At 41.8% G+C, this 21264-nt stretch overlaps 2 protein-coding genes across 2 annotated transcripts in view; one reads left to right on the forward strand and one right to left on the reverse strand.

The window, feature by feature from the left end:
- On the forward strand, positions 1 to 14300 carry mrpl45 (mitochondrial ribosomal protein L45). Its single transcript, XM_078273602.1, has 8 exons — positions 1 to 86; positions 3707 to 3902; positions 4535 to 4652; positions 5498 to 5596; positions 9472 to 9520; positions 9611 to 9760; positions 10882 to 11055; positions 13740 to 14300. The coding sequence occupies exons 1-8, from the start codon at positions 24 to 26 to the stop codon at positions 13836 to 13838; spliced, it is 948 nt and encodes a 315-aa protein (XP_078129728.1). The 5' UTR covers positions 1 to 23; the 3' UTR covers positions 13839 to 14300.
- Positions 14203 to 21264, reverse strand: part of gpr179 (G protein-coupled receptor 179) — a 27376-nt gene continuing 20314 nt past the window's right edge. The window contains exon 12 of the mRNA XM_078270755.1: positions 14203 to 20901. Within this exon, the coding sequence (XP_078126881.1) occupies positions 17416 to 20901 (3486 nt within the window). The 3' untranslated portion in view covers positions 14203 to 17415. The remainder of the gene's footprint in view (positions 20902 to 21264) is intronic.

Consider the following 21264-nt stretch of genomic DNA (forward strand, 5'->3'; position numbering starts at 1 on the left):
TTTTCTTTCTGAATGCTGTCAAGATGGCGATGCCCATAAGGAGGACTCTGGTAGCTCTTCACAGAGCAACATGTAGCAGTTTGATGGTACTGAGACATTTAATAACGCTTAACTTTATGAGAAACAGACAGTCAATATGTTGTCGAAGCAGCTCGTTTGTTTTGCTTGTTATAAACGCGTTGCACTGCGCATAATCCTGACGGGGCTAGCTTAGTTTAGCTAACGTTAGCCGACCGACTGACAGGACATCAGAGATACATGGGAGAATATTTACATCAGGACAAGTGGTGGAAGAAGTATTGAAACCCTTTACTGATGTAAAAGTAGTAATACCACACTTTAAAAAAAACTCCACTAGAAGTAATGTCCAAAATCTTACTTAAGTGAAAGTATGATCAGCTAAATGTACGTAAAGTAGGCTACTCAAAGTCAAAGTATTCATTGCGCAGTAAAATGTTCCCTGTACCTGTTTTCCTAGTAGAGCTGGGCAATATATCGACATTATATCGACATCGATATATGAGGCTAGATATGTCTTACATTTTGGATATCGTAGTGTCGTGATATGACACGTGTGTTGTCTTTTCCTGGTTTAAAAGGTTGCATTACCGTGAAGTTATGCAATGTTCTGGACTTACTTACTGTTTTATAATTTGCCATGGTATCCACATTATTGGTGATTATTTATCAAAACTCTCATTGTGTAAATCTTTGTGAAAGCACCAATAGTGAACACTTCAATATCGCCACAATATCGCCACCGATGTACAGGTGTTGGTCATATAATTAGAATATCATGAAAAAGTTGATTTATTTCAGTAATTCCATTCAAAAAGTGAAACTTGTATAATGTATACATTCATTTCACACAGACCGCTATATTTCAAGTATTTATTTCTTTTAATTTTGATGATTAGAACTGACAACTAATGAAAACCCCAAATTCAGTATCTCAGAAAATTAGAATATTGTGACAAGGTTCAATATTGAAGACACTTGGTGCCACACTCTAATCAGCTGATTAACTCAAAACGCCTGCAAAGGCCTTTAAATGGTCCCTCAGTCTAGTTCTGTAGGCTACACAATCACGGGGAAGACTGCTGACTGGACAGCTGTCCAAAAGACGACCATTGACACCTTGTACAAGAAGGGCAAGACACAAAAGGTCATTGCTAAAGAGGCTGGCTGTTCACAGAGCTCTGTGTCCAAGCACATTAATAGAGAGGCGAAGGGAAGGAAAAGATGTGGTAGAAAAAAGTGTACAAGCAATAGGGATAACTGCACCCTGGAGAGGATTGTGAAACAAAACCCATTCAAAAATGTGGGGGAGATTCACAAAGAGTGGACTGCAGCTGGAGTCAGTGCTTCAAGAACCACCACGCACAGACGTATGCAAGACCTGGGTTTCAGCTGTCGCCTTCCTTGTGTCAAGCCACTCCTGAACAAGACACAGCGTCAGAAGCGTCTCGCCTGGGCTAAAGACAAAAAGGACTGGACTGCTGCTGAGTGGTCCAAAGTTATGTTCTCTGATGAAAGTACATTTTGCATTTCCTTTGGAAGTCAAGGTCCCAGAGTCTGGAGGAAGAGAGGAGAGGCACAGAATCCACGTTGCTTGAAGTCCAGTGTAACGTTTCCACAGTCAGTGATGGTTTGGGGTGCCATGTCATCTGCTGGTGTTGGTCCACTGTGTTTTCTGAGGTCCAGGGTCAACGCAGCCGTCTACCAGGAAGTTTTAGAGCACTTCATGCTTCCTGCTGCTGACCATCTTTATGGAGATGCAGATTTCATTTTCCAACAGGACTTGGCACCTGCACACAGTGCCAAAGCTACCAGTACCTGGTTTAAGGACCATGGTATCCCTGTTCTTAATTGGCCAGCAAACTCGCCTGACCTTAACCCTATAGAAAATCTATGGGGTATTGTGAAGAGGAAGATGCGACGCTCCAGACCCAACAATGCAGAATCTAATTATATGACCAGCACCTGTATATGGTTAAAAATATTGTGATATTTGATTTTCGCCATATTGCCCAGCTCTATTTCCTATTAGATCTAATGCTCCTTGATTAATATTCCTGCTGCATTAATGTGCATATTGCATTTACTTCTGTAGATGTTTAAGGTTGTGCTCATTTAAACTCCTATATTAACTGTTGGGTAGTTTAATCTACAGCAATGCATCATATTCTATAAGATCATCTTATAGCCCTGTTTTCAGCTCTGTGACGATGCATTTCCCAGCTGATCCAAGAGGCTTTTTAAAGACTTTGTTTACTTTAAGGAGGAGGAGAACTTTCTCAACACATAAAGCAACACTTCAACCTTCAGTTTATCAAAAACGTTCATCAACACATCTGGAGATTCGTGGTTTTCACTGGACAGGAAGGGGATGGGGGAAAAAAACCTGAAAAACCTGTCACCTGAAAAGTAAATAAAACTGTCAGAAAAATGTAGTAGAACTAAAAGTACACTATAAGTCTGTAAGATGTAGTTGATTACATGTAGAAGTATAACGTTGCGAAATGGAAATACTCAAGTAAAGTACAAGTACTTCAAATTTGAACAGTAATAGTACAGTATTCGAGTAAATGTAATATACTGTCCGTACAGTTAAAATGATGTGGTGAGTGACGTTTGCACGAAAGTCAGGGTTGGAAATTAGCAGCACTCACACAAACTTTTCATGGTGTCAGAAAAACAGCCCTGTTTTCAGCTTTGTGACGACGTATTTTCCAGCTGATCCGAGAGGCTTTTTAAAGACTGTTTATGTAGTTTATCACAAACGTTCAACATCAACACATCTGGAGGTGCGTGGTTTTCACCGGACAGGGACGGGATGACAAACTGGCATCTGAAAAGTAACCCCACATTTGGGATAAATCGGACTTGACTTGGCTTTTTTTTTTTTTGCACTTCTTTTATTTATGGGGTGTGTCACAATATCTGTCAGTTTAACCACGTTTGCAGTAAAATATATTTATACAGGAATCCATTTTATATGTGGGAGACCAAAGAGAATATGAAAACATTGTTGTGCTTTGTTCTACCTCCGGTAGGGATATCTCAAAAACTAAAGCACTTTTAGGATTCTTCCCTCTAGCCTATTACTGTTAACCTGTTTATATTTATGACACATGGTTGTATTTCAGTTAGCCTAATAGCTGGTTTGATTTGCATTGAGAGATGATCTTATGGAAAGTACCCCATGCCAATCTCTAGGTATGGTGAAGGGTATGTGATGATGTGGGGGTATGGGGAAGGGTATGTGATGATGTGGGGGTATGGGGAAGGGGATGTGATGATGGGGGGGGCCAAGGGACCTGTATCAGGATCATAGTATCCTGGATCCATGAAATAACTGGCCTTTCAAAATAAAAACCTGCCTACCTCTATGGGAATCTAACATAGGGGTGTACTGACTTATGCCCCCTGCATTTTAAGGAAGAACATTTATTTATTTACGATACATTATTCATTCACAAAGACAATTGGTGTCCTTAAAGGTTGGATTTTTCCTATTTTTTTTAATTAAGGCATTAAGATCAATTGTTTTATTCCTCTTTTTAGTCAACTTTAGCATGGGTGTATTCACCAATGCTTAGCACTGTATATTTGCACTTGATTTCACTTTGAACTGCAACTACACCAGAACAGTTTCCCTCAGTATAAATAAAGTTTTATCTGATCTTAAAACACCTTCTCGCAGAATGCTGAGGCGTCTCTGGACGTGCGGCATCCCGTCCCACTTTACCTGCCGGTCCGGACCAAGAAGCGGTACTTCATCCCTCCAGCAGTGGGGCTGAAGGGGAAGAGGGAGGAGAACACGGAGGCCAAGGCCCGAGCAGCGGGCATTGTCTTCAGACAGCAGTACTTTGAGAGGCCCATCAACATCGCCTGCACTGGTAAGAATGCTTATTGTGTTCTTTATCTTCAACAGGCGTACATGAAGTTATTGCTGGTCTGGGATGCTTCTAGTTTTCAATTTGTTGAACTTTACTGCAAAGGCTTTAGGTTTTTTTGTGTTTATTATCATTCTATTTATAAAATTCAACATATCAGGCTTTGGAGGGATAGAACGATGAAGATGATGATCAGTAGGCTTACCATACATAGAATAGAATAGGCCTTTATTGTTATTGTCACAGGTACAACATTTAAAGTGCTCTCCAGTCAGTACATCATTCATTGAGTCTATAAAAATATAATGTAAGTGCTAGTGTATACTTAAAAAAATAAATAAATAGAAACATATAGCAGCATACATAAACCTAACACAATGTGTTCATAGCGGAGAGTATCAAGATGGATAGCGCCGCCCTGATGGCATTAAAAACAATCTACAAAACAGAACATGGCCCATGATTCTCTTAGCTTTCTGGACTGCCAGTTTTAGGTCTGGTAACTGAAGTCCAGTGATCTTAGAGCAGATCATAACAACTCCTCACCAGTCAGTCAGCAACAGTTTGTTTTGTATTATCTCTCCCGGTTGGAGGGTAAAAACTGACTGATCCTCCCTGCCTGTTGTCTTTACCAGCGGGAATCTTCGACCCTTACATCCCCCCGGAGGGCGACGCTCGTCTCTCCACTCTGTCTAAAGAAGGCCTGAAACAACGAACGGAACAGATACGGCAAAGCGCCAGCTCACAGCTAGCGTAAGATTGTTCCTCTAACTCCTCATGGTGTTACTGTACGGATGTTTTTTCTTGTCAAACATTTCTGGATGTTGCTGGAGAGAATTTAGCTTGATGTGTCTTTGTCATTGAGACAGAGGGCACCTCTTTCTTACCACTTTATTACAGCTGTTTCTTTTCTATCAGATCGAAAAACATCTTAAAGGTCCACTGGGTAGTGTTTTAAGTATTTCACTAGCTAAAATCAATGTCTTCATTCATAAATATGTCCTCATTGGTGTAAAATGACCTCTACCAATGATCTGACTTATCCTCGTAAGCGAAGAATTTCTTATCTGTATTTACATCAGACGGGCAAGTCCAAGGAGGCTTCCAATGTCGTTCCGCCATTTTGAAAAACTGTAATCCCTGAGAGGGACATGAAGCACTAGCCTACATGTCTAGCTAACCCACAACGCGTTTTCCTTCAGAGCCAGCGTCACGTGACTGAAACCAGCTGAGACGGAGAAGGAGATCAGTGAGAGGCGCTTGTCACCGCCCCGGCAAATGTGAAAGCCTGCACTGCCCTTCAGTTCATAATGGAGGATCATACTTATGCCGAGCCACAGGAGAAGGAATCCTCCTCACCAAAAAAGCAAAAATTGGAAGACATGTTGTCATAGCTTCTCGGTCCATAACGGCTACCGTAGTTGCAACATGCATTTTGAAAAAGCGAGGCGCTAGAGAGCACTATTCGTTTGAATGCAAAATACAGTGTCACCGCTAGACGGGAGACATTCCTACACAGTGGACCTTTTTAAGTTTATACACTTTACAGTAAATGTAAAAAAGCTAAATGTATTTTTTTCCAATGCTGTTTCTTTCAGGATTCGTAAAATCAAAGAGCACGACTCTCAGTTCACAACGAAGGGGTTTGCAGAGCGAGCTCAAGAAATCTTTATTGAGGCCCACAGCGCCCTGACACAGTAAGAAAATGGACTTGCTTCACTCATCCAGCTGACACCGCTCGTCTCAGCATCACAGTGTCAAAACAGCACATACCTCCACATCACATCTCAATATTCTTGGACAATTATGTACAATAATTACTTGGTGCAATAATTTATCGGCTACATGCGTAAAGGTGTTATTTATTCACTGCTGCTACTTACATTCACACTGTACTTATTTACAACCTAATCTCACTTCTACTTAACGTTTTTATTTCTTACTGTAGCTATGTTACTTTATACATTATACACTCACCTAAAGGATTATTAGGAACACCTGTTACATTTCTCTGTGTGGCAGTCCTGGGGGGTGAAAATGCCTTGTTGATGCTAGAGGTCAGAGGAGAATGGGGGGGGCTCGACATTAAGGCTTGTCCGCTTGTCCGGGACAAGTGGATTTTTTTTTGTAGGGCAAGTGGAAGCGAAATTGGCTTGCCCCACTGGACAAGTTACAAAATGCCATGTTACTTCACGTCATGTGCCACTCATCACGTCTATGTTACCAATTTGAAACAAATACATTATTTCCCCACAATCCGCGGCAGCGGGTCAGCGGACCGCTAACGTTAGACCCAGCCCGTTGTTCAGCTCATTCTCTGTAAGCGATGCAGCATGAAAGCACGCCGAGCCAGCCGGTGTTAGTTGGCTAACATTAGCTTGTTAACTCCACCTTAACGTTGCCTCCTCTCCACATCGTTCACAGAAAACGAGCCGAGTGCAGATGTCACTCGTGTCGATAGCAGCGTGCTTTGTGTGGATGAAGCACGAAGTTAATTTGACTCATTTGGCGGCCGGCTCTCTGCCTCGTAGCGTTACTACACCGCTGCTTGTTTGTCCGTCAGTTATTGTAAAACCTCAGCTCCGTGACTTGCCGGATTCAATATCGGCTAATAATTAACTGTAAAGTAGCTACATCTGTTAAAGGCTCTCTTGGTAAATCAGCCTCTGCCGGGTACAAAGTGAAATTGTAGAAAAAATAAATAAATAAAAAGTTAACACCAACATTTAGTGGCAAAATCCATTGTATTATGTCTACAAAATTATTTTACCTCTGGTCAAAATATTGACTTAGTATCTCAAAATATTGACTTAGTATCTCAAAATATTGACAGTATCTCGGAATATAAACTAAGAATCTCAACGTAATGAGAACATTTAAAATATTGACTTAATATCTCAAAGTATCGACTTAGAATCTCATTATATTAACGTCTGCACACCGGCGCGCAAAGTATTACTTTGTATTACGGAGTCTGGAGATCCTTTTGTCTTGTTGAAGGGGAAATCTATTCTTGGGACATGTTTTGTTTCTACTGTTTCAACTGAATTGTATTAATGTTGATAATGTTTGGATGCTTTCAACGTTTTTTTTCTAATTCTGCATTAGCAAAACACAAAACAAATTATAAAATGATAAATCTTTACCCGGACAAGTGACTTTTGTGCATGGGCAGGCTGGTGATGGTGGTGGTAGGATGGTATGGTGGTGGTAGGATGGTGGTGGTAGGATGGTATGGTGGTGGTAGGATGGTGGGATGGTGATGGTGTGATTGTGGTGGTGTGATGGTGGTGGTGGTAGGATGGTGTGATGGTGATGGTGTGATTGTGGTGGTGTGATGGTGGTGGTGGTAGGATGGTGTGATTATTATGGTGATGGTGTGATTATGGTGGTGGTAGGATGGTGTGATTATGGTGATGGTGTGATTATGGTGGTGGTAGGATGGTGTGATTATGGTGGTGGTGTGATGGTGGTGGTAGGATGGTGTGATTATGGTGGTGGTAGGATGGTGTGATTATGGTGATGGTGTGATTATGGTGGTGGTAGGATGGTGTGATGGTGGTGGTGGTGTGATGGTGGTGTGGTGGTGGTGTGATGATTGTGGTGGTGTGATTGTGGTGGTGTGATTGTGATGGTGTGGGGGATGCTGTCCTATCAATATGGGCCAACATTTCTAAAGAGTGCTTCCAGCACCTTGTTGAATCAATGCCACAAAGAATTCAGGCAGTTCATAAGGTGAAAGGGGGTAAACACGGTATTAGTATGGTGTTCCTGATAATCCTTTAGGTGAGTGTACACTTATTGACTTTTCTTACTCATATTTTTACCTTGAATTTGACTGAGAGCAGCTGCAACTAAATAATTTCCCTGAGGGGATTAATAAAGTATTCAGATTCTGCTAGTCGGAGAGGAATGACCTAATACCACAGCGAGGAATGTGTCGTAGAAGTGAGAGAGAGAGACTCATGCTGCCTTCAGATCTGCTGCAACATGGGAAAAACGAGCTTTGTTCTACTCCCTTTGACAATCAATTAGCTGGTTTTGTTTGTCGTTTGGCTTTGTTAGAAACAAAACGGCACGTTTCGTCAAAAAATATCATGAAGTATCTACATCACTTTTCTTGTCTTTTTATATTTAGAACTTTTAATTTGAATTCTTTTTTATTTTTTAAATACAAACTTTATGATCAAAATTAGCTTGACATTAACCGCTCTTCCTGCCAAAGCAAAATGTCTCAAATAAAAAGATGTTTACAGAGGGATTTATGTTGTAGGAGAGTCTGTGTATAATAAGGTGATTGACAGGAAGCAGAGCCTGATGCACAGTAATGCAGCATTTAATGTGACTAAACATTTTACTTAAAGTGCTCATATTACGCTCATTTTCAGGTTCATAATTGTATTTAGAGGTTATATCAGAATAGGTTTACAGGCTTTTTGTAGTACTGCACATTGCTGCAGCTCCTCTTTTCACCCTGTGTGTTGAACTCTCTGTTTTAGCTACAGAGTGAGACCTCTCACTGCTGTTTCATCTTTGTTGGGAGTCATACATGCTCAGTAGCTAGGTAAGGACTACTAGCCAGTCAGAAGCAGAGTATGAGGGCGTGCCCTGACAGTACCTAGGTAAGGACTACTAGCCAGTCAGAAGCAGAGTATGAGGGCGTGCCCTGACAGTACCTAGGTAAGGACTACTAGCCAGTCAGAAGCAGAGTATGAGGGCGTGCCCTGACAGTACCTAGGTAAGGACTACTAGCCAGTCAGAAGCAGAGTATGAGGGCGTGCCCTGACAGTACCTAGGTAAGGACTACTAGCCAGTCAGAAGCAGAGTATGAGGGCGTGCCATGCTAGCAGCTAGGCGAGCATTATAACGTGTTCCAAAGTGACCACGTTTGTCTCTAAAGTAAAGGCTGGACTACAATAGAGCTGTTTGGAGCAGTTGGTGAACAGTGTTTTCTGTTGGAGATGGTAAGTCCCTTTGGGGGGGACTTTGGGCTTTTTCACTTTGTAAACCTATAACGTGCACAAAAAAGATATATAACACAATAAAGGAAAGGGGAAAAGGCAAAAAGCAGAATATGAGCACTTTAAATTCAAAATACTACTGTTGGTTTATAAAGCACTGAACGGTTTATTTCTGATCTGCTGCTACATTATGAACCATCCAGACCTCTCAGGTTGTCTGGGTTCTGTCCCCAGAGTCAGAACTAAACATGGAGGAAGCAGCGTTCAGTTTTCATTCACCACACATCTGGAACCAACTCCCAGAAAACTGCAAGTCGTCGCTGCAACTCTGTTCTTTTAAATCAAGGCTGAAGACTTTTTTCTGTTTGACGCTGCCTTTTATTAAATCAAATAATTCATTTCATACACTGTAACGTTTATTCTTGTATTTTATACTTGCCTTACTCTATGTTGTTTGTTTTTTTGGTCTATACTCTTGGCTGTTTTTTAATGTTTTATGTAAAGTGCTTTGAATTGTCATGTTGCTGAAATGTGCTATATAAATAAACTATAAAAATCTTTTGCCCTAATGTTTAGAGAGGAAAAGTAACTCCTGCCATTTTGCTTTGCAGGTTCAACAAGGAGAAACTTCACTCCTTGGTGACAGAAAGGTGTTATCCTGTGAGTTCTTCTTCTAAATGTTGCTTCAATTCAAAAGTGTCATTGAATCCCCACTCTATTTGAGTCTCTACTGCTCTGTCCTGTGTTCAGGAGATGACGAGGGGGAACCGCTACAAGACGATCAGATGGAGGTTCGTAGAGTCCCTGGAGCCGCCCAGAGTGGTCCACGCCCGCTGCCCCGACATGGTCACCAAGGGCAACCTGTACGGCCAGGTGACGGTCCGCATGCACTCCAAACAGGTATGACTCGTATGTTAATGAACTGTCGACTCAAGCTCAGCTCAGCTTTTTCTCAAAGTGTGTGCTAGTTTTTCCTATTTTCATTTTTCAATATCATGAATACAGTTACTCACGCACATGTACCAATAACCTGAACAAGTGTTAAGCGTGATTTATGGTTCTGCGGAGGCTCCACGCAGAGCTTTGGCCGTAGCCTACGTAAGTGGCCTGAAGTTTATACTTCTACTGCGTTGGTGTGCGTCGATCTCTTTAGGAGAATAGCCGGGCCAGCGTGTGTGTGTGTGTGTGTGTGTGTGTGTGTGTGTGTGTGTGTGTGTGGGCTGCTGTTACAACCAGCTTCTTCCAGCTGAGATTCTTGGCTAAGGTCAAGCCCTACCTGCTTGTTACTCTTTGTATGTTGGATTGGATCAGTCCACACCAGTCGTCTAACCTCTGGAAGAGTCTCCCTATTCATGTAAGAACAGCTCGGACCATTGAAACGTTCAAGTCCTTGCTTAAGACCCATTACTATGCTTTGGCTTTCAATTCAAGTTGAGCTTTGATATCTTGACCTTTTTCTACTGTTGGTTATTTTGTATTGTGTATTGTTTGTGTATATTATCTCTTTGATTTTGGAGCTTGTTAAGCACTTTGGTCAACTATGGTTGTTTTTAAACGTGCTATATAAATAAAATTGAACTGAGCAGTGTGTGGTAGAGCGAGGGAGAGCGTGGCGGTGATTATCTTCGGAGTGAGTGGTGACTCTAGAGTCACAGTGAGAGAAACAGAGTGTCTCCCCTGTTCTTTCTGACCATGGTTGGAAATCTGTAGCAGGACAAGTTAACCCTCTCCTTGATTGATGTTCCATTTTTCGAGAGGTGCACATCAGGCTATGGCGTAGGGTCCGGTGGAGGGCCCGTGTCTCCATGTACTTCTGTACATAGCCACGGCCTAAATCTAACACCGAAGCATAAATCACGCTTTTATGTTATGTATCTACACACCGTTTATGGCAGGGGTTATACTGGAAAAAGGCAAACTGAAGAGCAGTTTTGTGGTTTGTATATCAGGTTTAAAGACAATATAACAGGCAGAGTTTAGATGACTGTATGATCCTTCTTTTACATTTGCTCGTCCTGCAGATGCTGGCCATCTACGACCGCTTCGGGAGGCTGATGATGGGCAGCGAGGAGCAGCCGAAGGACGTCTTAGAGTACCTGGTCATAGAACGACATCTCGTCAATCCCTACGGCCTCTGGAGGTTGCACGGAAAAATAGTGCCTTCCTGGGCTCCGGCCAAAGACCCAATTATTAAGGTGACCCTCCGCTCTGCACAGGCTGACATTTATCTTTATAATAGAATAAAAGGGCAGAGGTCCGAGGCACACTTCCTGTCAAAAACAAGCACAGAGCACACAGTTGCCGACTAATAGTTTTGTATATGATTTGCCCAGAATTGGAGATAATAATAATAATAATAATAATATTCAGGAAAATGGTATTGAATTTATGGTGCTCACGTTCTTGAAGGAAAATTACATTTAATGTAATGATGTAATGATGTAATGTTAATGTTCAGTTGCTTTGAGTACCACAAACAAAAACCTCTGTTGTGTTGCGGTTGAGGCTGAAATCTCAGACACAGATACCTCATAACCTGGACAAATAAAACCAGAACTATCTACATAGATAGATACCAATAGAGGTAACTGAGAAAATGTGGGGTTTTTTTCTTTCTTTTGGGCAACTCTTTAACCATAAAGAGCTAATGTTCCTCAGTCAAATAGAGTTTTTTCTGATCCCTATAGTTACTATGTGGATGCAGGATTAAACCACATTTAAGAAGCACATCTCCATCATATATGAATATTTGTGACATGTAGCAGTTATAGCTTTAAAGACGAATCGATTAAGTTGTTGAATATTAAATTAATCGGCAACTATTTTTGATAATCGATGACTCCGTTTTCAGTCATTTTCTATGAGAACTTCTCTGATGTCAGCCTGTTAAATGTGAATATCTTCTAGTTTCTTCTCTCCTCTGTGACAGTAAACTGAATATATTTGAGTTGTGGACTGGAGTGCGGATCGGGCCGCATTTTTCTGCCCGGCCCGCGTCTGACAGCAGTAATGACACGTCTGTTTGTTTGTGTGGAAATCTTTTATTAAGCAACTGAAGGAAGGCGTTGGAAATGTCAACAGATGAGGTCATCAGCTCACACGGGGGAACAAGCTCACGTTAACACAGGCACCTACGTAATAGGCTGTTTTAAATTTAAAATGTTCAATGCCTTATCGCGGTGATGTGACCGAGCCCGGTTCGGGTATCCGTCCTCCATTGTGGACAAAACAAGACATTTAAGGACGTCATCGTAGGCTTTGGCTAACACTGATCGACACAACTAATCGATTAATGGAGAAAATAGTCGGCCAATGACATCAAGCGCTAGTTGTAGCCCTAGTAGGAATGTCGTGGCTCCGTCCTTCACACAGGAATCCCTGTTGCTTGGACTTTAAGTGACCCTTACCCTGGCAATCTGTTAGTTTATTCTGATATTGTACAAGTTTCCTCAACAACTAACTCGTGTTAGTGAGCATTAGAGACTGATGCACAAAGCCCCAGTTAGATTCTGAATACCTGAGAGGTCGTGTTCGGTGTCTGCGTCAGTCTTCACACCGTAAGACTGGGAAAAGAAGTTGACTTGCATTATACGCATCACTGCAAAACGTAGAATATAGTCACCTTGAATCTGCGAATCACAGCCCCTGCTGTGTCTCAGATATGCCAGACAGATGGAGCCCTAATGTTGCCTGGAAGGTGTTTCTTACTCTAAAAAAAACATCAGCCATCAGTGCTCTGCAACAGTCTCTACTCGAGGCGCCTTCCTCGCTCTCATAGTTATTTTGCGATGTATATAGTAAGGAAACAAGGGAAATTATATTATGAAATTCATCAAAACAGAATGACGTGAGTCACAAATGGCGTTTTATCAATCGTCTTTATCAGAACTGTCTGAAGTGATTCATTTCATGGAGATTTTCTTTTTTTTTTCTTTTTTACATTGTCTATTTTTCATTCCTTTTTAAAATTCCTTTCAATTTTTATATGCACAATGCTACACGTATCTTAAGACACCTCTGAGGTTTGACTCATTCTTTGTGGTTATTTTAGGATCTGCCACCTGTCAACCACAATCTGCCAAGCCAACTGACAAATTAAGCTCTTCAGTCAGCTGTAGTGCCTGAAATTAAACGGGAATGAAAACCTGGGGCACGTTCAGCACCGTCAAAACGTTTATTTAAACTGAAACGAGGGTGCATTGGACACCCTGCTGTGCTGCCTTTTCATCTTGAGTTTACATACACATCGCAGCTGGTAACATCTCTGAAACACCCTTACTAAACGAGAGAAAACGCCTCAAAGCCCGTTGCACCGCGTTTCACAACGTTCCCAGGACACGTCGTTCACCCGACTAGATTTTACACAATTACATCTGCTTTTGGCCGTAGCTGGTAAACCCGAGTAAACTTTATATTAAGTATTTCATTCTAAGAAAATCCAGAAAAACATCCACAATTGTATAAAAGAATAAGGGAATGTAGGAACAAACAATTAAATGAGGGAGGCTGGTGGGCCTGGAGGTCAAGACCCAGGCCTGGAGAGGGTTAGTTGGGGTTAGGAGGGATGCTGGGGGTCGTGGAGCACGATAACCCAGGCTTAGAGCCACTTACTGGGGCTTGGAGGTGAGGCCGGGGGCCCTGGAGGTCAATACCCAGGCTGGTTCTTTCACAGTGTTGTTGTTTCTGAAGTAAGATGTTGTCCTGAGTCTTTCTGCTGTTTTAAATATTGCAAACTAGTTTTCTAATCTTGGTCGTGAAGCCTAATTCACCTCGGAAACTAAATATATTATGCATTTTGTGTTGATTTCAATTAACAATTAACGTGACTTATTTGACTCCGCTTTCAAATGACGCTAATCTGCTCCACTTACTCTTCCAGACTGTCATGATTCCTGGTCCAGAGCTGAAGCCAGGACAAGAGTTTGAGGCCCTCCACTATGAAGTTCCCAAGCCAGAGGCAGTTCAATGGAATAAATAGGCCACCAGGCGGCACTGTTCTTTACATCAAACCACAATAGGACATAATGAGCAGTCATGGGCCAAATGCTGGTTAGATTTTGGCGGTGGCTGGTTAGTTTGTCCACTTTGGCAGGAAACCGGGCTTCTTTTCGAGGCTCTTATCTGTTTGAAAAATGCTGCTGGCTGTTGAAACGGTGGAAGCAGCAGGTGAGTTTTAGGATGAACAAACTACTGAGTCCTGCAGCCAAAAAGCTGCTCATTTCCCTGCAAATAAATCACCACACAACAGTCTGGAATAATAATAATAATAACAGCAGCTCTTTTCTCAGATTTGTTTCACACATCAAGAAAAAAAGGTGTACATGCCAAAAAATAAAATGTAGAAGTTTCCAGAAATTGAATGGTTTATTTACTTTGATGAATATACTGCATGTTGACCTCAAGAAATACAAAAATAAAGTGTCCCATCTTCGTCTCTTCACACCAGTATTTTTCTTTGTCAGAATAATCTTTCATAGAAGATATTGCATACAAAATTGAAAACAAAACGTGAGCTGTTTCTTTATGCAAATGAAGGGATGTGTTACAACAATTCTGTTTTTTACGTGACGACAAATTACAGCACGCTCATTCAAAAACACACAAACATGCAACAATGCTCACATAACTAGGTCACACTATTGACAAAAAACTTGGCGCAGTGTTTAAACAATGAGATCACTGAATGAAAAGAAATCACTGCAGCCGTTTGGGACTAAATGACACTGTAGTAGAAGTGCTGAAAAACTTGACACCTGATTTCACAAATTGCTGGCACAGACGTGACTTAATTACATCAACACAGAAAACTTTTAATATTGTAAAAAAAATAATCACCATAAAACCCTTTTTTGAAACTTAATGACTGAAGAGTAATGACTCTTTGAAAAAGTACTCACTAATGTCAAAAATTGTAATGTAGGGCCGACTGTTGATGGAAATAAACTATAAGCTAATAATATATCTAGTAGTCATAAGCAGGGCCCTGTGGAATTCAGCAGAACATTTTGCAGATTTTTAACATTTAAATAAATTTGTTTAAAAAACTAAAGCCGCCTACACATGATACACGATTTGCTCTCTGCGCACTGCTAGTTGGGCGCAGAGCAAAGCGCAGAGAGCAAAGTGTAGCGCAGGTAAACGTCATAGACAGTAAAATAAATGTACAATGTGACGCCGTACATTTCCACGGTCACCAGTGAAGGATATTAGAAGCACTTTCCCGGTGATGGCTGAGCGTTACTGAGCAGCCTCCAACTGAGAGAGACGACGTAGATGTGACGTGAGCAACCTGTCAAGTTGTAAGTCTTCTGGTAGCTGTGCCAAGAGAAATCTCAATCATTCCCAATCTAGCGGGAAGCGTAGGTATATGTAAGGAGATAACATGGACACAGGCTAATTATTGCTAGCTAAAATGCTATTTAACATTAGTAATTAAACTTAAACAGCTAATGGAAGTCCAAACTGCCTGAGAGCTTCTCCTGTACTATACGGTAACTCCTCTACTATGAGACAGTAAGTCGCGTGGTTATGACTCAAACGTTAGCCTATTTTTACAAAAACGTCTGCTACGGAGCCATAACGTGAGATACAAGGTAATGGAGCCTTTTATACATTGTTGTGTTTCTTTAGAAATAAACAACGGACAAATAGAGTCTTTAAACGCTTCAGATGTAAAGTTATTCGCTGTCAAAATGAATGGGAGTCAATGAAATGCTAACGGGAGGTGATGGCTTGTTAGCATCAAATGGCTCCATAGGAGCTACGCTTTGTGGACGCTCGCTTACCCCCTTGGTAAACATCAATGGTGGCAAGGAAGCCATTTCCCCCATGCTGTTATCTCATTGGTTGCGCTTTCGAAAGGTCAGCGGCAACTGGGTCAAAGTTTAAATAATTAGAATTTTGAGCACAGCGCAAAGCGGCAAATCCGAGCGGTGCGCGACGCCCAGGGGCAGCGCAGGGCATAGTTGGGTGCCACCGCTCTCCCCATAGGAAACCAACGTCCAGCGCAAAGCGGTCTATCATGTGTAGGCGGCTTAATCTTAACAAATCACCCCAAGCAGAAAAACAGTTCCACAGATTTTCATTCTGGATCAAAAAAATCTGCAGAGTCCGTTTGGGTCTGATCATACGATATCTTTTACTAATCTATAAATTGTTTTAATTTAAAACGATCTCATTTCTCTAGTATTACCGGCTGTCTGCATATCAACGGGGTCATCCAGAAGAATATCCTATATCCAATAAAAAGAATATTTGTGACTATAATGACTAATATCATTACCTGCATAAAGAACCCTGACAAAAAACCTAAATTATTCAACTAATCAGCAAATAGGGGGCAGCCTTTGTTATCGAAACTGAGGCTTCACCTTCATAACTCCCATCATTGAAACATTTAGTTAATTTCAGAGATGGAAGCAGGTCAGTGTCCTATTCCATTTGATTTGATTTTTGCAATTACCAAACATTGAAAAGCATGTATTTTTCACACAATGTTAAACTCATTGTCCCATCTTAGAGAAACTGATGTCCAGTGCATAAAAATATATTGACATGACTTTCTCAATGCTCATATAAAATGATTATGCAGTTTTCACTCCACTGTAAGGGCTGTATTTATTTGTTTTGTTTAGGTGTAAGGGGTTTAAGTCTTGAGATTGTGGTGATTTATGCATTTGTTTTAATCATGTTTTCTTAAAGTTCTTAAATGTTGTTTTTCCCATTATTCTGACTGAATCAAAAGTAGTAATGATCATTGCCGTTTAGTCACTTAAGCAAACAGGAATGCATAGTTTTTTTTCAATCATTAATACTTAAAAGAAATGTAATTTGACATCCTTCGTAGTCCTGGCGGACTGCTTTACATTTAACACTTATTTGTACTTTGAAAATATAACTTCCACAAAAGAACAAAATTGGACTGATTAATCTGGCGGATGATGGTTAAGCTTAGTGTCCCATCTGTTGTGCTGTATTTGTGATTGCGAGCACTGTGGACTTGTAAAGTTTAGGTTTTGTAACATATTCACCCTAGCCATGGGTCCAACATATTGTACGTACTTGGAAAATATGTGTATTGTCACATAAAAACATACAAAGACACAAAGACATTTAAATTTAAAATGGGGGGTAGAAGCAGGAAGAAAAGGGACTTCATCTAAACACCTTAGATCCCCTTCCATCAGCCAAGAAATGTTTGTAGTTCATTTCTGGTTTAATGAGGGACATAATGCATTATGTGCTTCAGCTAAAAGAAAACTTTTTTTTCCAGTCACGTTTGCACAACTTATTGTGTCCAGCTAGTATCTGGCACAAATGGATAGTCCAACTTGAAATAACAAGTTTTGTCTTTGATTAGCCCAAGTAATTGTCCAAGCTTTTTTCAGCTCTGGCAGCTGTTCGTGAGATGGCCCTGCACTCTGACCTCCCTGTAGAACTTCAAATATGCCCTTGACCATCAACAGAGTACCACCAAAATGGTTTTATCGAGTTCACCATCCCTTTGATTTAGCCGGAGGGGTCAAAAGTGAAAGCAAATGCTGGCTAGATTTAGATCACAAGTCAGGTGGGAATACAAAAGCCTCCGCAGCACATTCTGCATCATCGTCCTCTTCATCTTCCTCAGGAATATTCTCAGGCTCCCATGTAAAGATATCTGAGGCATTGTCTGTGAATGAACTAGATCTGCTCCTTTCCATCTCCCAGGGACACAAAGCATCACGCCGGCCCAGGGCTAAGTTTTCTCTAGACTCATTTATCTGCTCTCTGCCGTTATCTGCTGGAGTGTCTTCTACACTGAATGACCCCTGGGTCTCTGTGACCTCATCTTGGTCACTGTTGGGAATATCGACTTTGATTTCGGTTGAGGTTTGTGGATCCTTGGATTCCCAGGGACAAATGTCTGTTTCAGTGCTGTCTTGCTTTTTTACAACTCCTGGTTCCTCAGCTTCCCAGGGACAAACATCTGCCTGTGCGCTATCTTGCTTTTTGAGAACCTTTGGCTCGTCTGTGTCCCATGGACAAACATCTGCCCGTACGCTATCTTGCTTTTGGAGAGTCTTTGGTTCGTCTGACTCCCATGGACAAACATCTGCCCGTGCGCTATCTTGCTTTTTGAGAACCTTTGGCTCGTCTGTGTCCCATGGACAAACATCTGCCCGTGCGCTATCTTGCTTTTTGAGAACCTTTGGCTCGTCTGTGTCCCATGGACAAACATCTGCCCGTACGCTATCTTGCTTTTGGAGAGTCTTTGGTTCGTCCGACTCCCATGGACAAACATCTGCCCGTACGCTATCTTGCTTTTGGAGAGTCTTTGGTTCGTCCGACTCCCATGGACAAACATCTGCCCGTACGCTATCTTGCTTTTGGAGAGTCTTTGGTTCGTCCGACTCCCATGGACAAACATCTGCCCGTACGCTATCTTGCTTTTGGAGAGTCTTTGGTTCGTCCGACTCCCATGGACAAACATCTGCCCGTGCACCATCTTGCTTTTTGAGAACCTTTGGGGCTTCCGAGTCACATAGACACACTTCTTCTCTGGAATTTCCTTGTCTTTCTAGCTTCTCTGATATTTGGGATACTTCAGTTTTGACTACCTCTGCTTCCTCTGTATCCCATGGACAAACACTTGTGCGAGCTGTGTCTTGCTTTACATGACTCTCTGATGTTTTGGGGGTCTGAGGCATTCCAGATTCTGGTTCGCCATGTTCCCATGGACAAACATCTGCCAGCTTTTCCAGTCCTTTTAACACAATCGTGGTTGCTGCATTTGTCTCAGGAAGGTCAGTTTCCCAGGGACATATGTTTACTCTTGTGTCGTCTTTCCTATCAGTCTGTACGGAAGCAAATCTCAAAGGCGAGATACCTTTTTGTAAGTCTTGTGGTTTGTCTTGATGTCCAGCCTCCCAGGGACAAATATCTACCTTAATTTGTATTATTGAGCCTGTATTTGTTGGCTCGATGTTCTCCTCTTCCCACGGACAAATGTTTCCCAAGTTTTTTGGTGGATCGGGGAAATCCAATGGACAACTTTCTGCTGCCTTGGGTACTTGCTTACCTGAATGCAGGGCAGGTGATTTAGCATTGGGCTGCTTTTCATTACTTAAACGTTCTTTTGATGCACCGGGATAGACGGCAGCTTTCATAACTTCTTGCTTAAGGGGCACCGACAGCTCTTTCTTGGTCTGCAAAGGACTTAGGTTTTCATATACAACTTCAGCTTTGTCCTGAACAACCCATGGACAAACATTGGCATAATCATTATCTTGCTGTATTGAAGGTTGGGGACTTTCTGCAGTCTCCCAGGGACATATATCTGCTGGACGTTTCAAAGACAGTTGGGTCTGTGAATCTTTGGACGTGTTAGTATAAGAAATAACGGGAATATCCTGCGATTCCCAAGGACACGCCTCACCACGACCACTTTGTCTTCTCACATTCCCTTGCTCTTGAGATTCCCACGGACATACATTAGATGGTTCAGATACTTGCGATTCCCAAGGGCAGACATCTGCTTTAATGCTCTGCTGGTTCTTTGGTCCCTCTCCTTCCTGGGAAGTACCAGCTCCATCCCATGGACACACATCTGTATAGGAAATATTGCGGACTGGTGTAATTCGATTACTACCTCTTCTGTGAGTTGAAGGAGTTCTACAGCTGCTGGCAGTTTCCCAAGAACTTCCACTACTACGTTTGCTATTCTGCCTTGATAAAAACACATTTTCATGAGTGCCATCTTTTTGCATATCATCTATGTCCCAAGAGTAGACAGCAGATTTTACGATCACAAACTTTCTTGGGCTTCTGTCGGAAGAATCCCCAGAGGAAAGTCTGATGGCATTCTGCTTCACAAGGCATGGTTTGTCTGCTATTGTCATACTTCTTTTCTGCAGTGACCTTTTTTCAATGCTTGGACGTCTACTGGATGATCGCAATCTTGGTGTTGTGGAAGCACTTTCCTGACTTTTTTGTGAAACAGAATCCTCTTTATTTAAATCTCCCTCCTTACTGGACTTGCTTACTGCATCCACAGATCTCATAACTGATTTCACAGAGAGCCACTTATTGGTGGTGGTGGTGCGGAAGGAGAAGACACGTTGATCTTTTGTGATCTTTGGTCTTGGAGTCCCTGGTGCACTTGCAGACACAGGAGCCTGTGGTTTTGGTGACTCACTTTCATCTGTTCCTTTATCCTCTGAAGGCTTCTTTTCTACAGGTGGTAAATGTTCCCAGGGACAGACAAGCATCTTTGGAGATGGTGGCCCTTTGTCCTCAACATCTTCAGAGTTTGCATAGGTGACATGCTTCTGGTTCTTGTCCCCTGATTGTTCTTGCTCCACCTCCCAAGGACAGACCTCAGCCTTGTCAAATGACCCTGACTGACTGAGAGCACTCCGGGTCTGGTCACTTATGGAAATGCTCTGCCTGGATCTTGTCAACACTGTGCTGGCTTTGTTAACCTTGGGTATGTTCTCCATAGACTGGGTGGTCGTGGACGTTAGACTCCAGGACTTATGAAGCTTGGTGTGATCAGGATGCAGGAGATTGGTATCAATTGACAGATTTTGGGCACTGGCTGACTTACAGACCCCCAGTGGAATATCCAAGGAATCTGTCTCTGATCGCCGGGAAGATCTCTTCACAGCGTTTGCTTTTAACATTCTGTCATGCAAAGAAGGGTCTCTTTCCCTGACATAGTGATGGTCACTTTCCCTGACATAGTGATGATCACTTTGGGACTTGCGCATTGATGGTGATCGTGATGGTGATTTCATTGAACTTTTGTAACTGATACTGACAGTATCTGGGGCCCTCCTGAAGGACTCGGACCAATTCACACTGATTCTACTCTGGGAGGATCCATCTTTGTCGTCGCGGCTGCACTGCCGGCTCATGCTTTCTGGGATCTCAGCAATGCGTCTAATAATGGATCTCCCCAATGTACATCGAGAACTTCGCTTCTTTGACAGATGAGGGTTGTTTGCGGTCATCTTCTTGGTCTTGTGGACTTCTAACTGGGCATATAGCTTCTTCAGTTCATCCTGGTGCATATGAAGAAGGGAGGGAATTGATGAAGGGATTGAGGAAATGGTTGAGGAAAAGATATGGAGAGTAACAAGTCAGAGGAAAGGAAACAGACACGTTCTCATATAAGAAGAACACTGTTAAGGATAAAGGGTGGAGAAAGGTTATACTACAAATGTAAATTTTACCGCTTATTTACTGTTAATTTATGATTTAAATTATAATATATTTAAGATTTGTTTAAGTGAGTCTACATGTGGTCATAACTGAAATTAAGGGACATTTATTTTCCTTATTTAAATGTATTTTCCTTATTTAAATGTGACCTTTGGAATATCTTCTACAGTTTGTAAATCATGTCCCAAAGCAAAGTGATAACA

The sequence above is a fragment of the Sander vitreus genome, chromosome 2 (genome assembly GCF_031162955.1).
Source record: "Sander vitreus isolate 19-12246 chromosome 2, sanVit1, whole genome shotgun sequence".
Lineage (NCBI taxonomy): Eukaryota > Metazoa > Chordata > Actinopteri > Perciformes > Percidae > Sander > Sander vitreus.